General features: G+C 40.4%; 1 protein-coding gene across 1 annotated transcript; it reads left to right on the top strand.

Moving 5' to 3' along the window:
- Positions 1-642: 642 nt before the first annotated feature.
- tmem182a (transmembrane protein 182a) lies at positions 643-4,280 on the top strand. Its single transcript, XM_071919783.2, has 5 exons — positions 643-878; positions 2,356-2,482; positions 3,464-3,562; positions 3,662-3,799; positions 3,943-4,280. Exons 1-5 carry the CDS (start codon positions 720-722, stop codon positions 4,167-4,169), a joined length of 750 nt encoding a protein of 249 aa, XP_071775884.1. The 5' UTR covers positions 643-719; the 3' UTR covers positions 4,170-4,280.
- The last annotated feature ends 8,968 nt before the right edge of the window (positions 4,281-13,248 follow it).

Raw genomic sequence — 13,248 nt, 5'->3', positions numbered from 1 at the left:
CCCAGTTCATCAATGTCTCTGTTGTCATGGAGTCAGATGACAGCTGAGAATCCCATGGAAGTGACATGTAAGGACATGTCTAATTTCCATGACCCCCCACCCACTTCTACAGATGTTGCCAAAGGAAATGGCAGCTAGTGGTGTGTATGTGTGTGTATGTGTGTGTGAGTGTGTGTGTGTGTGTGTGTGTGTGTGTGTCGCCCTGGTGAGGCAGAAGCTTTGGGAAGGCTGCTATAGGAATACCTTGCTCCTCTTCTGTCCTTTCAGTCTCACCCTGCCCCGACATTCCCGTGCATGAGTTGGGTGTCCAGTTGCCACCGGTTATTTTTGCGCCGATCCCCTCCCTTCATGCTCTCCAACTGCCCCACACACCCTGTCCCGGTGGAGTGGAGAGGAGAGGGGGCAGCAGGCACCTTCAATCAGACCCCAAAAATAGCCCAGGGGGAAGGGCTCCAGACCCCAGTGAGGTCCAAGAGAGTCATGTGCGCAGCCTTGTCCTCCCCTAACTCACACACACACTGAGGGACAGGAGTGGAGGCAAGAAAACCCAACATATACCAACTGGACAGAATCACAACCCATCTCACTTTTTGGATATACAGTGCAAGAAGAGTGACTGCCTTTACCTCTGCTGGTCACATGCACAAACAGTAGCTGGGGACAGTCAGACTGAGTGTGTCCATCCATCCAGGGACCGAGTGGCTGGTCAATCCAGGACCATGAAGCTTAGTGTGGCGTTGTTTTTTGCGGGGCTCTTTGGGGCGCTGGCAGCTGTGTTCATCCTCCTCTCGTTTGGAACAGATTACTGGCTCCTGGCCTCCGAGACGTGTGACCCGAAACCTGTTGGAACTATTGGCCCGGGCGGAGTCATCGTAGAGGTGAGCGAGCTGGGGTTCAAGCAGCACCTCATCATGGAAGCTCAGGAGTAGTTCTCATTTCTCATGTGTTATGGCCACGCTGAATGCCTGAGATAATACTTATTATGTGTCTTCAGGTCAAGAACAAGTAGGGGGCATTGAAGTGTTCAGATTTGCAGAAAAGTGGCTTCAAGTTGGGTCAGTTAAGGTGAAAGGCCATGGTCAAGGAAAGATCACAGTAAACCATATATTTAGTTGTTTTGTCTCTTTGGAGGATTGGTTGCCAGGGTCAGAACTTAGTGTGTTATATATTATGATTTTGGTGTCATCTAATTGGAAAATGGTGTGCTGTAAATTTGTATATCCTTATAATAAAATACTTGCAATGGCCTTTCTAACGGTGGATCTCACTAAAAAAAAAACAAAATGGAACTGCAGCTGCAAGGTATCTTCTACTTTGGTAACTGTTTACCAGTTAGTCCAATTCTCCTTTCAGGAGATGAACTGCAGAGTAGAGAGGCGTCCCCTCCTCGTGAAACCAGACACTGTTTAATGTAGTTGGTGTGCAGCTATGCAGTGATTGAGACATGCCATATGCCCCGATGATAGAAATACAAACACCAGTCGTCCCTGTGGCATGGTATTAAATATCACCTACTAGAACATATCCAGCTTTTCATAGCAAGTAATGATACTGGAATCCAGACATGATATCAGCACAATAAAACCAAAGAGCTACCATATAGAATATACATACAAATGCAATATCAGTCCCTAATTTTCCCAACCTAACAAATCAACATTTTTGACTTGAATTATATTCAGAGCATTAACAGAAGATATGTGTAGGATCCAATCAGAATATAGTTGTATAAATCCTTTAGGAGCCGGACAGTGTAGTGGAAGAGGTGCCTGGTAGGGTAGGACTCCTCTCTAAATATTAAATAAAACTAATGATCCAATTAAATTGTCCAATAAGGTCCTACAAGATTGGTTGCAAACTATTATACATTCTAATTGCATTCTAATCCTCTTGTACATTGGAAACAAATCCTTTAAGATTTTATCAGATTCCTGTCAGACTTTTCGATCAGAGCAAAAATGGTAAATGATTGTGAAGCATCAAGGAGAACTGTTTCCTGAATGGGAACTCGGCCTCCCCACATGCTGGCTCGACACCAAACCAAACCTACATGAGGTTAGAGGTGCTCGCTCAGCTCGACCCTTGACCTGACACAGCAGCTGTCGCGTGACGCTGTGGCAACACACTGTACACCTGACCCACATGATCTCGACACCGCTCCCAGGCTTTGCATCAATGGATAACATTGACAGCCTCCATACTTGTACTTATACCCATTCAAACAGCATTTGGATGCATTTGGATGCAAAAATAAGGACTATAAAATGTTAAAGTAATAAACCATTTTGGACTATCTAAGATCTATGAAGAGTCAGATAAAAAGTAGAGTCATTCCTCTGTCTTTCCCTGTCCCAGCGTGGGGATGTGGTGGTGCTGGAGAATGTCAGCGACTTGACCACCTTCTACCACGAGGGCTTCTTCTGGAGGTGTTCCTTCGGGGCCAGCGTGGACGACAACAACCTTTTGTGGAAGCTCTGGTTCAGTAAGTGAGACAGACATATATTGTCCCAGCAGCCAAACTAGCATAATGTGCGTAACCCTCTCCATGCCGTTACAACAGACCAATAAGAGCAGTCATTGTTTCTTTCTAATTCTTCTTTAATTGGTCCTATTCTCTTTCTTTTGAAGTTGATGACTGGGGAGTGCCGGAAAACGTTATTCTCCAGTACTGTTATGCCTCCCTAGAGTCACATGTCAGCAATTGCCCCTGCTGCAGAATATAACTTAATGTCATTTTTTTAATTTGATGCCGTGATGTCTATAAAAACTGTACCACATCACAGCGGTAGGCTACGGTAGGTCAGGTGACTATTTAGAGACCGTGCCATGTGATGTTATTCTGGTCCTTTGTCAGATGATTGTGTGCTGTCTATTTTCTGATGGGGAACTTGAGGGGAGGGTCATTGTCACAAACACCCTCAAGCTACTAGGGGAAGGACCTGGCAAGGGTCTGCTGAATTTCACAGGAGAGAGAAGAGAGTGGAGAGAGAAGAAAGACTATAAGGAAAGAAAAAGTACAGATCATATAGAATCATCTTATCGACTTGTCACAGTGTTGATCCCATAGAGTTACAGTTCAAGGCTTTGGAAGACTTTTCACAGAGTGAAAAGGAGCTGGAGGCAGAGTCTACCACTGAGATAATAAATGAGTTACCAATTTGCAAGCAATTAAGTTAAAATTTGCAACTTAATGTGAACGTATTGTTGAATTTCATCAGTTTGTAAGGACTTCAGTTGTCTTTCTTTCCACCATGTCTGATACACACCTTCTTTCTCACATTGTGATTGCTTGATCAAAGCAAAAGTATTGTGATGAAGACACATGATATAATTATTTGTTGCATAAATGACAGTGTATCTGTAAGTGCTGTCCTCTAATCAATTGTTAATTGGGTTGGGCTGCTTGTAAGATTGTTCTGTACTACATTTGATGCTAAAACATATTTGTTCTTTCTCTCTCCAGCAAATCAGCCACACTCAAAAGTGTGCATGCATGCCTACCTCTTCCCGTTCCCCGTGTCTCATCAGACCCACAATGCAACAGACTACGATTCTGCTATAAGTAAGTGTGTGTGTGTTGATTCAAGTTTGTCTCTACACAGAAAATTTATATTCTGATTCAATGGCTGTTATCCAATCGGCTGCCATTACTGCTGTCCAGTCTATAGAGGCTTCTGGAGCGTCTTCATGCTGATTGGTGTGGCAGCTGTCGTCCTCGGAGGGTTTGTCATCATCTGTGCCGCTCCATTCGCCAGCCACCACTTGTATAAGGCAGGGGGCGGCCTCTTCCTGATATCTGGTGAGGGTTTGATTAAATCTTTTTTTTCACTAAATGAACAAAAATCATTCATTAGAAACACATCTATTTTGGCTCCAGTGGCTTATATGAAGAATTCATGACGCCTTACCTCTTCCCTCTCTTCACTCTCCTCCTCGCACCAGGTCTGTTCCTGCTGTGTGTGGTGGTGATGTATGTGCTGTGGGTGCAGGTGTTGGATGTGGTGGATCTCTACGTAGACCACCAGCGCTCTGTGGTGTGTCCAAACTTCCAGCTGTCCCTCAACTACGGCCTGTCCTTCATGTTCGCCCCCGTCGGCATCTTCTTTTGCCTCCTGGCCGGCCTCCTCTTCCTCCTCATCGGCCGAACGGTCCGGATTCACTACCACTGAGTTTTGTAATAGCCAGCGGCAGTTTAGAGGAAAAGTTGAGGGGGCTCGAGGTTTCTGGAACGCTACTATTTTTACTGCCTGACCTTTGATGCTTTCAATATCTGTCTGCCATGTTTTTTGGGACTCTGTAGGAACTCTATGGCAGCATCTGACAGGCTTGAATGGTTTGTTCCAAGTTTCAACCGTTGTGGAGCTCAGAAATGGCAGCATAATCACCACATCCTGATCTACTTTAATTTGAGCTACATTACATACAGTTACCCTCAAAAGTAACACTCTTTGTGGTGAATAAGTTGCCATTTGAGATGAAGCCAAAGCCCTAACAAGATAAAGCCGATCACATGTTAAATACCTGTGGGATTTAACGTATTTGGTTGAATCTTGGGTGTTGACGGTTAAATGAGTGTAATGTGAGAAGTTTATGTTAATGTAATGCAAAAGCAACAGCAATCAAACGTGGATGAGGAACAATGTTGTTCATCAAAGCATTTCACACCAGTTTGAGTGTTCTGCAAGGTGGAGTTGGTTAATTGTGTTGAAATGTGCTGAAGAGGTGAAAAAGACTCTTGTCTTGATAACCACTTTATTAAACAAGTGATTAAAAAATGTATTCTTTTTTCTATAGTTTTTATAAAAATCTAAAAGTAGCCTATATAAAGGGAATAGCATATACTACAGCATGATAGCTTACAGAACTAGTGTGAGACAATGTCATTGGCAAGACCAACTGAGCAGCAGCATTTACTGAGACTTATTAGAGATCAAATATTAAAATATTCAGAATTCTGTATTATGCTCAGTATTTTTGTTTTTTTCAATATAATTTTTACCAGTGAGATACACACATAGCCTGAAACTGTGCTATCAGTTGGCTCTATTTTTCCCATTTGACCGGTTTAAGTCATTAGTTTATCTCTTAGGCAACTGTTTAATTTGTTCATACTAAAAGAGAAGCTTGTAGCATGAAAAAATATTTTATGTAGCAGTCATGTTTTTGTTTAATATGTTTTTACCATCTGTTCATTTCTTCTATGAGGTTTTAAGTGTTTTTGGATAGTTAATGAGATTGTGACATCATATGATATTTGTCTAAATAATTCAAAATGGTATGCTTCTTCTGTGACCTATTTGCCAATAAAATGATGAGGGGAAGGCAAACCTTGATGTCAAAAATACATAATTTTGTCATTGTACCCATGAGCTGAAAAATACAAAAGATTCAAATGGAAAACCACAAGAGGGCAATGTTGTCCCACTTGACTCACATATCAGCTTTCCCCTTAAGAAACAGAAATCCTATTTTGCTTATCTGGGGTCTATGCGGAGTCTATGTGGCGTTATGCATTTAATCACAACTTCAGCGGCAGGATCTGTAGATGAAAGTATTCACACCTTGGCTGACAGACGGATGGTAATTTCACTCATGAATGGAGCATTTGATCAGGATCTGAATGGACTCCTGTGTCGATTCTCAAGAGTCCGTATCAACTCGGTGCCTTTCGAGCTTCATAATATACTTATCATACATAGGGAAAAGCATCCGAGGTTTGCCACAGAAAGCAGGGAGGAGTGACACAATGTAATGCATTGATTACTCTGTGAAAATGATCTTGCTTTCACAGATGACGCTTACGATGGAGGGATCACAGTTCCAAATTTCTGAACCCCTCAATATGGCTTTCCACACACTCCAGAGATGGAAGCAACACCAAACTTCAGCAGCACAACCATGTGAGAGTCCTACTGAAGAATACTGCAGGTCACATAAAGAGGTTGAGAGATGCTAATACAGTGACAGATAAGATCGCAGGATTCGTCCTGTTTCAGGCTGGAGCTGTCCTCCCAGCCAAGTCTCCCCTAGGAAAGAGATTTCTTATCTCGAGGACTTCCTGGTTTAAATGAAATTCTAATAAGATAAAAAAAAAAACCTTTAATCATCCCTCCATCCATATCTAAGTGAGAGTGCATGTGAGAGAGCAGTGGAGAGAGAGAGAGAGAGAGAGAGAGGGGAGAGAGAGAGAGAGACTGAGAGAGAGAGAGAGAGAGAGAGAGAGAGAGAGAGGCAGAGCTTTAATGCAGGTGTGAAGCAGGCTACCTCCAGAAGCCAGGCCTTGCAGACAGTAATGTCATCAGAGTGGGAGTCCCAGCTGAATTCAGCACTGTTCTGCATGATTGCCCATGATAATTGTGTGTTGATAGGGAGCGCGGGAGATGGAGTATAATTTCCACCGAGAGATTCCTAAACAAATACCTGTGCTCAGCAGAGGGATGGAGTGCAGCAGGAGGTGAGGAGGAGAATAGCGGATGAGGGAGATAGGGGATGAGAGGGTAAGACTTCCAGAGAAGGAGGGGAGGGGGGGGGTGAGGGGGGGGTTGGGAGCGGTGGCCTCGGAGCAGGTCTTTACATACTGTGCATGATACAACCAAAACCAGGCATTAAACATTTTAACAAAACTGACTAACAAATAACAGCTGAAGCGCTTGAAGAAACTGGACTAAAATCAGAGCTTCCAAAACAATGCCGAATAAATTCAAAATGAGCATGAGTTAGTTTGTTTTAGTCTTTTGATCAAAGCCATAATGACGGTGAAATGGTGTGAGAATCCTCTAGTAATAGAATAGAATAGAATAGAATAGAATAGAATAGAATAGAATAGAATAGAGGTTGTAGAATAGTAGGTTGTAGACCTAGGCTGTAAATTTGTCTTCAGTTTAATCTCAGATATAGTAAAAACATAAATTAAAAGTACACACATAATACAACAACAGTACAAAACAATCAATAATCTGATACGTAATTATACCTAATTAGCTATCAATAATCTGATACATTTTATGATCATTCAAAGGCAGTTGTGTAAAACAAACATACAACCAACACTAAATAAAATAGACTAAAGACTAAACTCAAACATTCCTGAAAAATCATGACTAATTTAATACTAGGAAACTATTTAACTGATTTAACTCAAACTAAAGTAAAATTAAAACTGAAAATGATATAAATAAAAAATAAAAAAACACCCCAAAACAATCATAGCCCTGGCATCTGTGTATATGTCTCTTTCCATGTGTTCTTACTTACACAAGGTGAAAGGACAAGAACAGACAGGCAGCAGAGAAACAGAGAGGCATTGTGGGACGGTGCGTGTTTCAAATCATTTACAGTAAGCTGCTAAAGTCCTTCACTTGTGGTGGAGGAAGAGAGATAAGTTAGACTCACAGTCGAGACTTATGTAGGCCCATGTATATTTAACCTTGAGGGAGGTTTAAGTTAATTGGAAAACACTCTTTGCCTGAGTGCTCTCACCTCATGGCACATAGTGTAGTTATCATAGCTTATCTTCCAAATGTATCATAATCCCACATGACATTCAAGTCAGATTTCATTTAAATCTGATTAATTTCAACTCTCAGAAAAAAGGAAGTATTTGAATTGCATGAACAATATGGCAAGTCATATTACACGCTGCTTTCCTCTTTAGAGATAGTTTTACATAATTTCCGATTCGTTTTGAAATAATGAATAGACAATGGGCTGTATAATTGTGAGGATTTACAATTCAGAGGACTGCGTCGTATAATCACCATGCATAATTCAGAGAGTTGAGCACATAGGTCACTGGTGGTAATGGCACAAAAAGTAACTTAAATCCCCAACAAACAGCTAAAAATCAACACAGTGCTTCCACTGGCTCTCAGCTGGAAATATTACTAACTAAATCTTTGGTACGAGGCAAAATTTCCCCCCCAGAATCGAAGAAGTAATGCAGAAAAGTACATTCAAGGCATCCTCATACATTATCTTTTCAAGAGTGAGAATTTCCATCATTTCAATGGAGTCCGTAAGTTCAGAGAAACTCAATGATGTGTAAAGAGGGGCTGGCAGTATGAAAGGGGCTCCACATTGTTGGCCAGTTAAAGCTACACCTGTATGGAGTGGATCCTTTCTGCCCCTGTAACACCCACTGGCCTCACGCCTCAGTTTGTGCATATAAATTACATTCCAAAGTGTGTATGGATGGCCCTTGTTCATACTCAAGGTCTCTTGTTTCAAAGGCATGCTAATGTTTTGCACTGTGAAACTCCTCTTTAAACTGCCAGAGCAACTGTGTAGGAGATGATTGGGACTCTTCAGCCGCCTTTCCTTTTGAATATTCATACATTTTTAATAGTACATATACCCACAAATCCTAAACAAAGACAGATTGCGTTCAACGTTTAATCACTTGCGTCAGATTATTTCAATGTTTATTTGATTTTTGCTTTATTGGCTTTTTCACTTAACATAATGTTGTGGTGTCTATTAGTTGCTAAATGAATCAGCATAATGTTTCATTTGTGCTAAGTAAATACGCACCATGTTGTGCAAGTGATCCATGCAGACTGGGAATATATTAACATCCAAAAGTTCAGATTTATCACTTTTTTTTTTTTGTGGGGGGATTGCAACATTTCAGCACCAAGTAGCTCCTTATTTGGGCTCGGCTTCCCCTCGAGCAATTAATTAATGCTACAGTACAAACAGCCGATGGATTCTGTCATGAATATTCAAATCGACCTCTCGCATATCATTTCTTATTCAGTGTTGTAACAAGGGGGTTTGGTGAAGAAGGCAGCGCTGCTTCAAAGCCTGTCGGGGGGTTTGTACTGTACCTATCTGTCCTCATCTGTGGAGTGAGTAACCTCTTTATCTGACATGGTGAGAATTAACAAGTTGGCAGATTGAAATGTGATGCCGTCTTTCACTGTCCTATTGACATACTTCTAGATTCTATTATGTTGCAAACAATTTGGTTCTTACTTTTGACCCAAAGGACACAAGAGGAAACAAGATATCATTACCGCCCATTGTAGACTTCAGTTACAAAATATTATATACCCAATTTGGAAAAAAATCTGTATTTCATCATTCAGGAGCTCTTGAACATTGAGGGCCTATATAGTCAAAGACTTTAAAAATATCATAATTTGTTATATACTGTACAGTATATACTATAAATAAAAGACTAATGTAAACAAGAGTAATGTAATAAAAAGTTAATATTGGCATCCTTTTGCTTCAGCACAGCAGCACACAGTCTTATGCTCTCTCCTCCTTTGGTAAATGTGCTTTTATACTGGTTTCAGCTTGCAGGATTATACCTTTGACCCCAAGTGGTTGACGTTCCTTGAAAGTAAAATCTTGTATGGAAAGTATGGTGTTTACTGGTTTTGCAATGGTAAAAGGAGACTCTCTCTATATATATATACAGTGTATGATGTACATATACAGTATATATAGTTTAGCATAATTTTGTGCTATCAATCATTTTGCAAAAGTAGGAGTAACTAAAAAAAAATGGTGGGTATCTCATTTTGGAGCAAAACTATTACATTTTTAAAAGAACTTATATCCTAAAATGGCCACATATCTTTGTTTCCACTACATTTTCTCCTCTGCATCTCTCTTGGCTCCCTAAACCTTGCTTAACTTTGAGTATGTATCTTTCAAACAATGTTTTTGAACAAGATTAATACATTCCTCTCCCATCCTTGCTCACAGCTCCAGTTTATGCTGCTGCCTTTAAACTGTTGACTCTGTCTCCAGCTTGTCTCAGCGGTGCAATAAAGTGTTTGCTGTTCCATTCCGCTGAACCATAACTCCTCAGACTGTTTTAATGTTACACATGTTTATTAATGCCACTTTACAAGAGGGCACTGTCATATCTGTTAGTCTTAAGCATGTCAGTACGCGTAAATGGATTCAAAAATATACACACAAAAGCCCTGTTTACCATATTTAATAACACAAATATACAATTCTAATGTAACTATTCAAATGATTTCCACGCTCTTTGTTTTGCTCTTCATGTGTATTCATAAGAGTTGCTTCTTATGCGACCTCACCTCATTAGAGTAACATTTATGAAAATCATGATGTATTATGTATTGAAATTACAGCAAAGCAAACACAGGCCTATTACTAACACTTGAACTACATCCATACAGGCATGAGAGTCACAGCCTGGATGATAATGTGACGTCTCTCTGAAGTTACAGCAGCACCAGCCACACTACTTGTCACTTTCATACACAAATGCACAACAGCACTGGCAAGAATGTAAAAACTTACCATAGCTTGAGGAAATACTTGTACACTACAGAGTCCTTTGCAATATCGCCTCTACTAAGAAGAAAATACTTTGGAAATAAAAAAGTTAAGAGGAGGTTTACATAGACAGAAAAAAGAAAAGTCCAATTTTCCAATGCACAAGCTACAATGATTTTTACCAATATTCTTAAACACATCACTAGCAGTAACTTTGAATTATGTGCCTACAGGTGACAGAGACAGAGAGCATGGTTGTCAAATGAAAAGAGAGAGAAAGATACACATGTAAACAACTGACAGAAGAGAACAACAGAAACAAATATTTACTGCAGATAGAGATTGAATACTTTACCAGGTGAATTCCTCTCAACTTTTGCTGTATCTTAGATGATGGACGCTCCTTTTTTTTGCTGAAGTTTTAAATAACAACCTAATGTTAATATGACTAATGTAAACGCTAATGTAAAAGACTAATGTGAACAAGAGTAAAGTAACAAAAAGTTAATATTGGCATCCTTTGCTTCAGCATAGCAGCACACAGTCTTATGCTCTCTCCTCCTTTGGCAAATGTGCTTTTATACTGGTTTCAGCTTGCAGAATTATACCTTTGACCCCAAGTAGGATTGACATTCCTTGAAAGTAAAATCTTGTATGGAAAGTATGGTGTTTACTGGTTTTGCAATGGTAAAAGGAGACTTTATATTAATTGAAGTATAATGATATCCTTAGCTTGGATGTTGGGGGGGGAAGGAGAGTCCAGTGAATAATGTATCTCCATGCAGATGATAAATGAATATGTTCATATATTCATTTATTAATTTATACTTTTGGATTGCAATTGAGTTTGTCCTTACTTACAAGATCTGTCATTTGATCTGTCATTAAATCCACTGTCTGCAACACATACGGCGAGTTCTCCACCATTTTGATAGATTAACCTTTGGGAATACAAGAAGGAACACATTGTTGCTTTTTTTTCTCATTATCTCTACTACAAGACAAGTTGGCGCACCGCTGTTTACCTTTCAAAATGTGTACTCCCGTTCTCTGTGGAGTATTTGTTCTTTTCTAACTTTATACCCCTTTCATTTTTCCTGCCTGTGTACCTGTTCCTGTCTGTCGAACCTCTTTACTGTGCCTCTTCCCTTTATGTCCTCGTCCTCCCTCTCGTTCATGTCTGATGATGAGCTGAACGGAGAGAGAAGCCTGATGGAGCCGCAGCTCTGCAAAGTTTTACAAAGTAGAGGAAATGCCAACTGAAGAGGCCAGACTTGCAGTTCGACTCTCATGCCAGTGGGACCGTACGAAGGCTGGTAAATGTTACCGTTGATAAATAAACATTATTTAAAAGATCTGTCAGCTCCTGTTAGAGTGTCCCTGTAGCTGTGGTTCACTTGATTCACTGCTCTGAGGGGAAGGAATATTTAATCACTGTTCTGAATGACATGAATAATCACAGATTCGATTTTCTGGTAGCCACCAGCACACCGAGAGGACTTGTGCATTGATGTTTAAGATTTACATACTAAACATGTAAGAATGCATTAGAAAAAAAAAATCTTAGTTGTGAGGTAACTTTTTACATGCTTTCTAGATGATTCTCTGTATCTCTTTTACTCTAGAATACATAGGCAGATCCAGAGCTACAGACACATCATGGTAACCTGTTAATAGATCTTGGAAAACCATCAACAGCCTGACAATGTATTGTCATTTTAAACTGACAAAATCCTAACCACAGATTAACATAGCGTGTATCCAGATGGATTACAATGCTACCTCTACTGGTATCTCATCAGCAATAGAGTCAGACAGTACAGACAGTATCGCTCTTTTGTCATAAAATAGTCATGTGTCACTCCACTACACACAGAGTTTGGTCTGCTTGTGTGTGTCAGAGTATCTGCTGGAGAGCCAAATCTAAGACTTTTAAAGATCTTTTTTAATGATAGCAAGAGTTGAATTTAAGAGCAATTTAAAAACCCACATAAAGAAACAAAGCTGTCAAAACCAGACCACCTCTGATTGAACACAACTAATGAAAGCAAGCTATGACACCATAAATGGGCAGTAGAAGAAAAAGGACAAATCGGAAAAAGGAAAGGAAATTAATCGTTAAGGGACATGAAGTTCATTTGTGTTTAGTAGAGCAGATAAAAAACAAAACATGTTTGCATATTGTGCTGCTAACCCTGTTGAGGGTGACATGATGCAGTGTAAAGAAATCTCATGGTGAAAAAAATAAGACCTCTAGTAAGTGTACCTGAACCTTACATCTTCAAAATGTCAATTTTTCAGGTAAAACAGCCTTGTTTTTGCTTGACGACCATGAATTACTGTGTTTATCTGATGGGTTTTGAAAGGGTTTCATAAGCCTGAGGGTTGTAGAACTTTCTACAGAGGATCAGGGAATCCTTTGATTTAAGTTAAAACCAGAAAATCACCAAAATTGAAGTGATGAAGTTTTCACCTGACGACGACGATTGAAGGTATTTGAATTAAGGCCTTAAATTTAGATAATTAAGACTTTTTCAGACTTTTTACTGACCTGAGGATACCCCAGTGTGTGTGTTGTGTGTGTGTGTATATAACACCTCTGTGTGAGCCTGGTCCAGTCCCTGCTCTGTCCGCTCACACTCAGCAGAAGATGTCATGCTAAGCTCCTGCCCACTGGCACACTGGACACCTGCTTGTCGGCACGGCGACATCTGTGCCTCTGGGACGAGCCAGGGGCATCTGTTAAGCAGACAGAGGAGTTGGATGGGTTGCCCTTGGCAACAGGCTTCTGAGCAGGCCTTGGCACCAGCACACATATTGGAAAGATGAGCGGGGTTTTCACAGAGTGATTGAGAAATGCTTTGCCCTCTTACAGACCTGTCATTACGTAAAAAGACTGGACTATTAAAGATAAACACTCAGGTGCAGGTGGAGTCCTTCTCTAACTCTGTTTCTGTGCTGCATGCCTGCTCCATCTGTTGTGTATGA

Source organism: Centroberyx gerrardi, chromosome 10, assembly GCF_048128805.1.
Source record: "Centroberyx gerrardi isolate f3 chromosome 10, fCenGer3.hap1.cur.20231027, whole genome shotgun sequence".
Lineage (NCBI taxonomy): Eukaryota > Metazoa > Chordata > Actinopteri > Beryciformes > Berycidae > Centroberyx > Centroberyx gerrardi.
Note: the sequence above shows the minus strand (reverse complement) of the source record. Positions and strands in the feature narration are given on the sequence as shown.